This window comes from Ailuropoda melanoleuca, chromosome 2, assembly GCF_002007445.2.
Source record: "Ailuropoda melanoleuca isolate Jingjing chromosome 2, ASM200744v2, whole genome shotgun sequence".
Lineage (NCBI taxonomy): Eukaryota > Metazoa > Chordata > Mammalia > Carnivora > Ursidae > Ailuropoda > Ailuropoda melanoleuca.
The window spans coordinates 107,269,663-107,281,858 of record NC_048219.1 but is presented as its reverse complement, the minus strand read 5'-3'; the positions used below and the strand labels follow the sequence as shown (position 1 = coordinate 107,281,858).

Genomic DNA, 12,196 nt, shown 5'->3' with positions numbered 1-12,196 from the left:
AAGGGGAATCAAAGCTCCTAGAAGAAGGCCGGAGCCGGGTGACAGGTGAACCTCGTTTCCCCGGGTTGGGCGGTGAGGCTGGTAGCCCAGGTGGAGACCCTGCACCGCCTCTGAAGCCTGCGCAGCTCCGGAGGAGAAAGATGTCAAATTAGGGCGCTGCCCGCTCTCCTGCCAGTGCGCGGCCGCTGCCTTCCGGACGGCAGAAATCGGGTCGGAGCGCGTCCCCACCGGATACCATCCCGCGGCGCGGGTGGGGCAGGTCTCCAGTCACACCCTCATCAGGCCGCCAGCAGTTCCTGCGAGCCTCCCGGCCTTCGGCCGGGCGGGATCCCTCCTACCTCCCCACCGGCCTCGTAGCGCGGTCTCGGGCGCCGGGGCCTTGGGGCGGGTCCCTGCCGCCCGCACCTGCCCCCGTNCGCCCCGGGCCCCGCGGTCCCGGCGCCGCCCCGGGGCCACTCGCCCTTGGCCGCCGCCCCCGGCCCGGGCCCGATGAGCAACCCAGCGCGCGAGCCGCCCAAGCCCGAAGAGGAGCGGCAGCTGCGGATCAGCGAGAGCGGCCAGTTCAGCGACGGGCTGGAGGATCGAGGTGAGCGCACGCCGCCCTGGCCGCTTTCCCGGCGCGGCCCCTTTCCCCCTCTCGCGGCGCGGTGAGGAGCCGCCGCTCCCGGCCCGCCTCTACCCACTTGCAGGTTGGCGGGGCGCGGGCTCGGAGTCTCGGGGCGCGCGGGGGCGCGGGGCCGGGACTTCCCCGCGAGGGCGCGGAGAGAGGAGCTCCGCAGCCCCACCTCCTGAGGCCGGCGCCGCCCGGGCAGCCGCTCCTTCCCCGGAGCGCGAGAACCGGGCAGCCTCCGGGTGGACCCCGCGCGGGCCGGTGCTCTCCTCTTAGCCAGCCCCGGACCTCCAGCGCCCAGTGGAAAAGTTTGCGGGAGGCGTTTTTTGCTTTTGGAGCGCAGTGCTCCCGGGGGACTGCGGACCCTGCTCAGCTCGGAGGGACCCGAGCTCAGTGCGTCCTCCTTCCAAGCCCCCTCCGACCCCCGGCGGCTACCCGGGAGAACTTCCTTCTGCGGGTTTAGCCTCGCCGACTCGGTGGGTGGTCGCCCCGGTGAGGGAAGACGGGCGGTCCTCGACCCTCACTTGCAGGGGACCGGGTTTACCATGGGTCACTACCCCACTGTTTTGTGATGGCAGAGGACTGGGGCACTTGGGTTTGGACCACCAACCTCCTCTGAATGGATGCCACTGAAACCTTGTGGTTCCCGGAGCGCACGTCTCCAGCCCCTTCAGAATCCCTCCCAAGACACTGGCCTGGAACCCCACAAACGTCCCTTTCCTGGGAGGCCAACCCCCTACCTTCCGAGACACAGCCGATGCCCCCTTTGAGATGCCCGCAGGAAACGGGAGAGACTCCGTTGTTCATTCTCGTGCCTCTCTCCTCCTACATCCCTCTTACCCTCCCTGTCTCGTTTCCTTTTGGCTTGGAGGGAGCTGTGTTCTTGGCCACGTCTATACCTTTTCTGCTGCTTTCTGAATCTAAATTCAGATCGGCCCCCTCAAAAAGACTCAGTGTTTGGGCTAAAGCCGGTTAGTGGCCGAAGCGGGATTCTTGCAGCCAGGCCCTTACGGCGAGGGGGAGCCGGCTCATCGCCACTCCACCCCCTTTTCTTGGAAGCCTTATTTTGTTGGCTGTGGCGGATTTTTGTATTTTAGTCTTAGCAGGTTTTCGGTCCTATTCTTAGTATCTCCTGTACATTTTTATTCCGGTTTAGTGTTCGGATGCACGATCTCTTTCCTCATAGAAATTTAAAACTGTAGCATGTGAAATAGAATGACATGGAAACAGCAATCCCAGAGAAGCGGCGGAGATTGCTCAGGGGGAACTGGAGCTCCTCCAGTTGCAACGAGTTCTGCACCTATGTTGCAGTTTCTCCTTCTGTTCCAACATAACTAGATCCTGTTATAGAGCTGATGATGGGTGACAGTGCAAGCACCCCACAAAACATATCCGCTTTATTGTAGGTCATGTGAATTACCTTTTCCTCTGCAACTAACACTGTCGGATTTAAGAATTTTCTATTGAAGAAAGACAGAACTCTGGGCTGGGCTTATTTCTGTAGCATTGCAGGTCATTTGTCAAAGCTGGCCTATTTCTCCCCACCCCACCAAAGGACAGGAGGGAAGAAAGTGCTAGGGGGAGTTACTATTTAGCATCATTTCGTAGCTTCATGCTCAAGTGTAAAAAGCCCTTCTGAATTAATTCTTAGGGTTATTTTTCTTTGGTCAACTGAATTTCATTTTCCATTATATGATAGCCTGAAAGCGGTCACTGTTTATGAACTGTCCCTGTGTGAAAGCACTGCATACCACACACAGCCTCTCTGTTAGCGTGAACCCTGTCCTCCAAAGAACCCAGGGCCGTGTGGCATTGAAAGCTGAAAGTCAGTGTGACATTCTTTTGTTTGACCTATTGCTGACAGCAAAGAGTTAATGATGAATGAATCATTTTTGTTAACTAGATCAGGTTACCTGGGGAGGTTTATTACAATATTTTGTGTTTGTGTTATTTTTTTCTTATGGGGCTGCGGCTTTCCAATATCGATTTTTTTGAATCCCTTGGGGACGGTTCGATTGCAGCTACCTTTTTCCTAATGGTGAGAGGATTGGGGAGGAAGGAGCTAAAGCAGTTGCCTGCTGTGCGTCTCTCCATCGTGCCTGGCTTGCTTTTTTTCTAGGCCTAACTACCTATAGGGCGAAGGGGGTGTCGGTGCCCTGAATGTGTGTCTATATTTGGCCTTCTTTCTTATCCTCACTTTCTTTCGAGCTATTAGAGCCCGTTACGGACTGCGTCTAACTCCCATCAAAGGCTTGCCTTGTAAGCTAGCGTTTTAGGACTTTAGAGGTATTTTCCCCTTAGAAGTGATGTGGGCTGCTTCCCAGAAACCTAGCTAGCTGATAATGCAGTGCCATTTGGCTGAGCCTTGTAGTCAGGGAGCAAGAGTCGTGTGTTCTAAGACTTTTAGGGATTAACACCTCCCAAATAGGCCAAGTTTGTCTTGGGTGTTTTCACCTCCTCCCTTTTAATATCCACTCTTCTCTACACAAGTGGTTTCCCATCATTCTGCCCCAAGCCGGCTTAGAGTTTTAGATACTTCTGCATTTCTTACTACCTTCCTATGTAATGAATATTCCCCTTCCTTCAGAAAATCCAAGTGTGACGATGATTAGGAGAAAGCGATTAGAACTAATTCTTACTAGCATGGACATGACGGATGGCTTCAATTTAACCACATATATTTGCTTTTCCCACTCTACCCAAACAATGAGTTACCAGTCTTTCTTTCACACAGGACTTTGGCTTACTGATGTCAGGCCTAGATTACAAATAGATGGAGTGAGATTAGAAATCTGAATGTGGAGGCCAACTATGTTCAGGAAGGGGCACAGCCCTACATGCAAATGTGCAGCCTTCCTTAGCTTCTGTAGGCTGGGCTACCTTCTACTTCCCAAGCACAGCTTTCTGAAAACTTGAGGCAGTCTCGTCATTGCAAGTATGCACGCAACCAACATGGAGAGAGAGGCACCTATATGTGGACCATTCGTTTATGGGTCTTTGTAGGTCATCATGCTCCCCTTTGAGGGGGAGGTGTTTTCCGTTCTTATTATCAGCTGGAGTTATAGAAAGGAAAACCAGTAGGAAATAAGCAAAGGTTAGACAGATATGGGAAAGTCCCTGCCTTCTTGGATGGTTTTCGCATTACATTTACTCCAGTTTTTTAAATTCAAAACCTCTCATAGGGGACACACACACACATACACACAGGGTGAGATCTGGGGAGCAACCACCAGTCCTGCTGCTTAGAGGACTCAGGTGTCCTCTTAGGGCAGTCCAGCCCATGTGAGGGGACACCCCAAACTCCTTCATGAGTGTGCTGGTCCACTGTGGGCTGAGCCATGTGGTGGTCTGTGTGGTCGGGACCAGTCCTATTGCTGTCAGCAGCTGTCTCTGGAAGGAAAAATAATGTTATGTGGCAGAATGAAAAACCCAGATCATTGTCCTTTCTCTTAGAAAATTAAATCTGCTTCTGAAAGGAACCTGGTTTTTACCCCCAATGGATAAACCTCTTGAGATTGTTGCTGTCAAGATACGCAGCAGATGAACTGCTTATTTGAGTCACTACTTACATGTTACAACTTCCCTTCTCCGGAAAATCAGTTGGCCAGAATGAAAGGAAGATTTTTATATCATTTGGGGAAAAAGAAAACAAATGATTGGGAGAGTGTGGGACCTGCTCATTCTAGGTTGACTTGAACATAAGGGTGATTGTCATTGAAAATTAGAATGGGGTGTTGTTTGGTGGCTAGGGGAAAGGTAGACAAAGGGACAAAAGCAGTAGATGAGGGGATTTTAATTTGAAGTCATGTGTACCCACGGCAGAATTTGACAAGAGAGATTTTTCTTTTTTCATCCAAGTGCATTTATTAAGGAAGGTTTGGGGAGATTTTTACAGTGAGATGATGGAGATGTGTTTAGACCTACCTTTTGCAATCTCCTCTACCTTGTGATCCCATGCAAATCTACGGGTTTTGATTATTTAAAAATCTCTGGGCTATAGACGGGGTTCGCGAAGCACCTTTCTTGACATTTCCTCTTGCTTCCTTTAGGACTTGTTGAGGGTGCTTGAGGCTGGGTAGTGAATGGAATTGAGAAGTTTTACCAGGGTCTTTTATAATTTTTAAAGAGGATGCAGTTTTCAGCAGCCAGAGGCTGAGCACGGTGCCCAGTTGGTCAAATGGAATGATGTCTCTTACATGGTGGGCCAGGTGTGATGTGTTGCACGCTGTGTGGTATTTTACAAATGGGTGCCTGAGCTTTGACTGCCAGTTCTTCACGGTCTGGAGCTGTCGCGATGAAGCTGCCCCACTTAGGAAGGTATGTCACGGGCTGTTCAGCCCGAGATGCTGTCATAAGCTCCTGTCGATAGAGCATGCATGAGAATTTGGTCCTTCATGCAACTAAGAGACACCATATATGATCTATTTTTAAAGGAGAAGAAAAATAGGAATCAGGCTCATGCTGAAGGTGTTTTGATCCTCCACCCAAGGCAAGCGGAGCGTGGGCTTCGCTTGTAAGACCTCACGAATTTCAGCTGGCGTCAGGGACCCTCAGTGTTGAAAGCATTGGAGACAAAATCAAACCTTTCTCACACATGGCCTGCCCAGAAAGCTACCCCCCGCTTTAGCAGGTTTTACCCCACTTGAATAATCTGAGAACTGTTTGCCATGTGTTTGGTACAAAGCAATACATACTGTAGAGCGGAAACAGGAGGGAAGAAAACAGGGCCTGTAATTGAGGCCTGGTGGCCGTTGTGGGTTGTGATCGAAGAGAAGTCCTCTTCCTGTTAATTGTTGAGGGGAGCAATGAGGGTATTTGCCTTCCGTGACTCATTGCTTTGGGCAAAGCCTCTTTCACCAAGTTGTGGCCACTGCTGGTGGGATCGATGCAAATCAGTGCCTGTAGCCGAGGAGCCCGAATGCCCGGCCGAATGTGGGCTCACTGCGCTGTTTTCCTAATGGAAGGGGCTTGTTAGAGCAACACCCATATAGCTTGAGTTCATACCAGGGCAGGGGCTGACAGGTCCCCGTCCAGTGAGTGGGTCTGAGGGGTCTTTCTAGAGAGTACGACTGCTGTTAACCTGCAGGCATACATGCCCCGTGTTGCTAGAGCCTATGATTTTGCAGGAGACGCCGGAAAGCCTGATTTCCATGTGGACTCTAATTGTTAAAACACAGTGTGGGCCAAACCAAACACATCTTGGCCCACGGGCTGTCAGTTTGCAGTCCTTGGATAAGAATGTGTAGCCCTGGCTGTGGGTTTCTTAACAAGGAAGTGTCTAACTTCCTTTTCTCCTTGTTTTTGTCAGGCTTACTAGAAAGCAGCACTCGCTTGAAGCCTCATGAGGCCCAGAACTACAGAAAGAAGGCGTTGTGGGTCTCCTGGCTGTCCATTATTGTCACGCTGGCCCTGGCGGTGGCTGCCTTCAGTAAGTATCCGGAGTCCTGCTGCTCGATACGTGCTGCTGTTGTCTGTTTTAGTCTCTGACTCCTGGGGGATGCGCTTCTGCTTTTAGTTGACTATTGTTGATGAGAAAAAAATGTTTTTAGATGGTGGGAGAGTCAGGGTACTTATAAATTAGTAAAATGGCTTCTCTCCTCTGCAGAGGGAAGAGGTGGGTTAAGACGAAACGGAGAGGGATCCTGGGAGCCTCGGCTCTCATCAGTATGCAAGTTTGTGGAAGGAGATTCTGGCTGCAAACTGAATAGGGAAGATACTCTCTTGGTGGATGCCTTCAGCTTGGGCTGACATATGACAAATCTATATCCTTGAGATTTGTATTTTGAGCCTAATGCAACCAGATGAGTGCAATATTGCTGTATATCCTCTCTCTTCCCCCCCCATTATATCTGTGTAAGGTTTGGATGAAAATCATGTGCACATTTTAATGAAAGAAGTGGGAGGGTCATTTGTTAAGTTTTCAGTGGCAAGGGAAACAAAAACATTTATTACAATCAAGAAAAGCTAAGATAAGAGAACACTTTGTGCCTATGGATAATCTACTTTCTGGTCTGTGGATAATCCTGTTTGGGTGTTAGGAAGCTCTCTGACATGCATTTTCTCAGCTAACATTTGCAGCCTAAAGAAATATGCATGTGCTATTTATTCTTATTAATCGTGCGATGGTTTCTAAGCTTAAGCGAGGACATTAAGCTTCATTTCAACCTTGGTAGAAGCCACCGTGGTTTTTTTTTTTTTTTTTAATGCTGGGGTAAAGAGGAATATATTTTCGGCATTTTGTGATTAATTTATTACCTTACCAGAAAGATCTATATTCTTAGTGATAAGTATCATGCAAGATATCTCATGTGACATCCCTCAGAGAGGGAGAAGAAAAGGCTGTGTCTGCTGGAAGATACTACTCTGTGTGTGTTTAAAATCCTATTCTGCAGAGTTGACCTGCTGCTGGAAGTTGGTGTTGGCTCCCAAGAGGGAATATTAGAGTTTGACCAAATGCTCCCTGCAAAACTCGGCATATATTACTTGACACAATTTATATTGGAAACACTGTGCCATATCGTGGTTCTAGAAAAAAGCCAAACATTTAGAAGCAGAGGGTAATGCATTTCAGAGTATAAACATTTACCAGTGAGCCAGAAATCTGATCAAGATAATTCTCATTCCTGAAAATAGCACTTCCTTCCTCTTGCCTCCTTTTCTTTATGCTGAAACAAGAATAACAAATCCGATTGATGTCCCTGGAGGGTAATTGGGTGGTGGTGGCTGGTGGTGGGCTCTGGATCAGACACCATCATTTACATATGTAAAGAAAGAGGAATGGGATGAGGGGTGGTGATTTACCAACAGAATAATAGTTATTCAGACGTGTCGGTGTGCCTAATAGAGCTGTTAGATTTTTATCCTGTGGGTGTTTGAATGAGGAGGCAAATGTGAAGAAATACTGAACAAGTCTTTCCTTTGGGAGAATAATCCTAAATTTGATGTACTTAATCTCATAATAGGGAAAAATTATGAGGAAATGTTGGTTTCATATGTTATGCCTGATCAGTTGGGTTATCTTAAAATTTGGTTCCATTTCCTTTAATAGGAAAAGCCTGTTGCATAATGCGTATGGAATTAAAATTTTGCTTTGTGAAAAGGGTTTTCTTTTGTAAAATGATTTTACCCCTTTAGCGAGTATTTAATTTAAATCCTCCAAATTCTTGTCTATAAAATGTTGGCATTGGCCTATAACATCATGACCTGTGTTATTTTCTATAATAGAATTTGTTCCCAAGTTGGTTTCAAGTTAAAGCAAAAAATGCAGAAGAGGAGTCTGTTTTACCCTACTTTAACTGTGGAGTAGCTTTATTGTGTGCGTGCGTGTGCGTGCGTGTGTGTATTTGTATTTTATGTTTTAAACCTTTGTGGTGGTCTCTGCTTGTATTGTTTAGGTTAGTCCTGTTTACCCTTTAGGTTCCTAAATGTATTTGTAATATGAAATGTTTAAAACCCGTTTTAAAGTGTCATTTACATATTGGCAGACTTTTGTGCCATCTTTTTCATAGTTTTGAATGGAAAGAAAATCAAATAAGGATTAGGCAATATAAGCTGACTTTGAAGTTATGTTTAAAGTAGTATCTAAAGGAAAATGGTATGTTTTGGAAATGACAATAAATATATTTTTAAAAAATTGTCACAAGGACCCCCAGTCTTATTCTTCAGGGAGGTGGTTGACAGATGTGAGATGAAATGGGATAGGCTGCTTGGTGGACTCCTGTGCCATCCAGTGAAGCGGTCAGGTTGGACCAGTTGGTCTTTTTAAAGAGAATTGCTGTTGAATTACTACCTGTGATGCTTTGAGATAGCAGAGAGGTCTTTGCACTGTGTGTGTGTGTGTGTGTGTGTGTGTGTGTGTGCGCGCGCGCGTGTGTGTGTGNGTGTGTGTGTGTGTGTGTGTGTTGGTGAAGGCTGATAATCATGGTGACAAGGAGAAGATCATATTGATCATTACCTCTTGCCACTGCCGGATGGTAAACTCTGTGGGGAGGGAGGAGCATTCATCTTTGCATGGACTCATTATGCAAGATTGTTGAATGGATGAACTGAGCGAGATTTTTAAAAATCCCTCCCTCCTTTCCTTCCTTGTTAGGTGGAAAGAAAATATTTATTAGAAAAAGATAAATTTGATCTAAAGGTTTATTTAGATACCAGGCTTAGAGCTCCTGTATTTTTACAAACAATTGAGGAACTTTTGACAATTTGATCATCCTTATGGCCATTCTCTCGCTAAGGGCAGTGTCTTGGAGCTGTACCTGCTGGGGTCTGGTGGAATTCCGGTCTTCATCTCCTCACCTGCCATTTTCTATTTTATCACAGATGCTGATTTTTGCTGAATGTCTTCTAAAAAAATGCTGTTGTCTTTCTTGTGTTTGGAAAAGAGGGTGATGGATTTTGTAAGTTTTAGGGATGCTGCTTTTGCAGTCAACTGGGAAGGTTCCTATTCTTTACATAGGATTTGCATTGCAAATAAAGACCGGCACCCTTCCACCTCCTGTAAGCTTCCAGGTAATCAGGTATGCTGTATTTTCTCAGATTAGTAATTCTTAAGAGACATAGTGACAAAACTAGCTTTGGTCAGTATAACTGAGTTGTCTGTGATAAATCAGTTCTGTATGTAAATATGGTGGACAGGCACATGTCATGTATAGTCTGAAAAATTAAGGGAACTTTCAAAGTTTGTGACTTAAAAGTGTTTTGAAAAGAATGTGTGCATTGAAAGAGATATGAACCATTTCTGATAATACTTGGTAATAGAGAGATTTTGGACCTGTTAAAAAATGCTGATATAAAACCAGATGGTAATACATCTTGAATATTGCAGAGAGCCCTAGTTTGGTTTTAAAATTGGTTCTGTTTATAATCGGTAGGCAGCATGGAAAATGGCAATCATGTTATGAACAAACCTTAAAAAAAAAGTCTATTTTAATACATCTAGAAAGAGAACAGAAGTTCTGTTTCAAAACTCAGTTTTGACATTATTAATGTCTTCATTAGAATGATTTAGAAAAATGCATTCTGACTCTTTTTTGAGGTTTGAATGAGTGCGAGTTAATTTTTAGTCACTCAATACATGTTCTGTGGGAAATGAAGATATATTTGAAATAAAATCAGGGGAAAGAAAACCTTTCCTAAGATACATAGCTCTATTAAATAAAAAAAAGTGCTCCAAACTAAGATCTTCTCAGAAAAAGCTCACTCAAAAATGTAGTGAATCAATAGATTTAAGAATTAGAAATTTTTTTTAAAAGATTTTATTTCTTTATTCGACAGAGATAGAGACAGCCAGCGAGAGAGGGAACACAAGCAGGGGGAGTGGGAGAGGAAGAAGCAGGCTCATAGCAGAGGAGCCTGATGTGGGGCTCGATCCCATAACGCCGGGATCACGCCCTGAGCTGAAGGCAGATGCTTTAACCGCTATGCCACCCAGGTGCCCCTAGAAAATTTTTTTGAAAGAGGTGATTTCTTTTTGAATGTGAAGATTTTAAAAAGAATATATTTGATTTTAGCATAAAATCTTGTCCCTTAAAAATGGTAGAATATATATAGTTATTTCTCTTTATTTTTAAATTGTGAGGCCGAGAGTTGAGAGGTGGATAAAATGAAGTCATGCCAGTCTTCTATAAGCTCCGCAGAGTGTGTCCAAGAACTTTCTTAGGTAATCTCTCATTTGGCATATTGTGAGATGGGAAAGGCATGACGCCCTCCAGTGGTTTCCGGTGCCCTGAGAGTAACATCTGAATAGTGACAGTGTCCAAAAAGGTCAGGCCTGACCGCAGCACCCCCCGCCCCCGCGCCCCTTCACAGACACTCAAACTTTTCCTCAGGACTGGAGAGGGTGTCTTTTGGCCAAACTCATCTTCTCACAGATCTGCACGTGGTGGACCCCTCCCAGAGGCCTCACAACCACGCAGACTAGACCCATTCCCCAGCCTGGTTTTTTCCATTGCACTGCGTATCCTTTACAGTTTCTCTCATTATGCCTCCACCTCCGTTCGGTAATGGTGCCTGTGAGGCCCTAGTCTTCTTAAACACGCACTGGACATTCTGCTTGTAGACTGATCCTTTGTGTTGTTTGCTGGTCTCTCGTGATTGATAAAAGCAGTATATGCTCCTTATAAAAGTTCGTGAGACCAAAGATACAGAGTGCAACTCTCTGTCCCATCCTAAATTCTTTCTTTCCCAATTCCTGCTCCTGTGGACAAGCTTTGATGCCGGTGCCTCATGTTTCCTTCAGGACATTTTCTGTGCACTTCCAAGCCCAGGGATACACACCTTCTGGTTGCTACTTAAGCTAGACGAGATGTCTTATCCTTGCCGGTCTTTGAAGTAGCACGGGCCTCTTCACAGGCTGCTGTTTCCACAGTTTTGTGTGCCGTGGATTTGACGTGGAGAACCTTCAGGAACAACTTCCCAACCACCGTCTGGCTGCCGCTGCCGATGCGGGTGACGCGTTGAGGGGGATGTGGGCAGGAAGCTCGTGAGCCACGTCCCGGGGGTGTTCAGTGGGTTAACTTGCTTCCGCAAGCGTGCTGGGTGAATGATAACTAGGGATGCTGCTTCTGAGGGGTGGAAACCAGGAGGGGAGAACAGGCCGAAGTGTGGCTGGGAACCTCATCCTGACAACGCTCCCTGCCTCTGGGTTCCTTCTTCATACCCTCATGCTCAGGTCCTCAGGGACTCTGTGCCTTCTCACCGCTGGCCCCTGCACTGCTAGCTCACTGAGGGCACACGGAATGCGGAGTGGCATTTTAGTCAGGTCCCTTTGCTTTCCATGAGGCCCCTGGTGGTCTTGATGCCTTCCTGGCTGGACGCCTCTCCTCCCATCTCCTAGTTTACCACCGCTCCAGTCCACAAATGCTCCTTCTAGTTCCCCAAGCCCTGCATTCTGCTGCCCTTGGCCTCAGATGCTCTTTGTTCCTGACCCCACCCTTTGTTTCCTGGCTAAATTTTACTTATCCCTCAAAATTGAAATGAAAGATCTACCTCTTCCAGGAAGCCTTCCCTGGCCCTCTGTGCTGATGTACATGACCCTTGGTTCCCATAGTCCCATGGGCACCCGTAATCAGAAACGACACAATACTTGAATCACTACTCGGCAATAATGTACCCTGTTCAGAGGCAGGCCTCGTCTTCTCCAGTCTGTATTCTCAGCCCCTCACACAGTTGGCACTCAGATACCGGGCGGACTGGCGTAAGTTTTGACGTCTCCCTGCTGAGGCCCCCATGGCTGCAGCAGGTCGAGGATGTATGTTTGCAGGCCAAGATCCCAGAAAAAGGAGTAGTGACTTTTTCAAGTGAATGGAAGCAAGAGGGAAACTGCAAGAGGGACATCTTCAACTTTATAAATAGTGGGGATGCCAGAGCCCACTGTCTCTCCCTCCTCTCCCCACCACGTCTCTGCTGCCGTCTGCCTCCTTTGGGATGGAAGGGCCTCCCTTGCTGCTGTTAAGAGAGCACATCTTCCCCAGACACCATGCTCACAATGAGCTGCTGTTTGGAGCCTGCAGTGGGGGAGGGGGTCTCAGCAGCTGCCTGCATGTTCTGCCCCCCTTCTCTCTGCATACTGCGCACAGCATTTAATTA

The 12,196-nt window shown here is 47.2% G+C and overlaps 1 protein-coding gene across 1 annotated transcript in view; it reads left to right on the top strand.

Moving 5' to 3' along the window:
- Positions 1 to 411: 411 nt before the first annotated feature.
- Positions 412 to 12,196, top strand: part of TMEM163 (transmembrane protein 163) — a 221,394-nt gene continuing 209,609 nt past the window's right edge. Inside the window, exons 1-2 of the mRNA XM_034654463.1 lie at positions 412 to 586; positions 5,919 to 6,038. Coding sequence (XP_034510354.1) covers positions 490 to 586; positions 5,919 to 6,038 — 217 coding nt within the window. The 5' untranslated portion in view covers positions 412 to 489. The remainder of the gene's footprint in view (positions 587 to 5,918; positions 6,039 to 12,196) is intronic.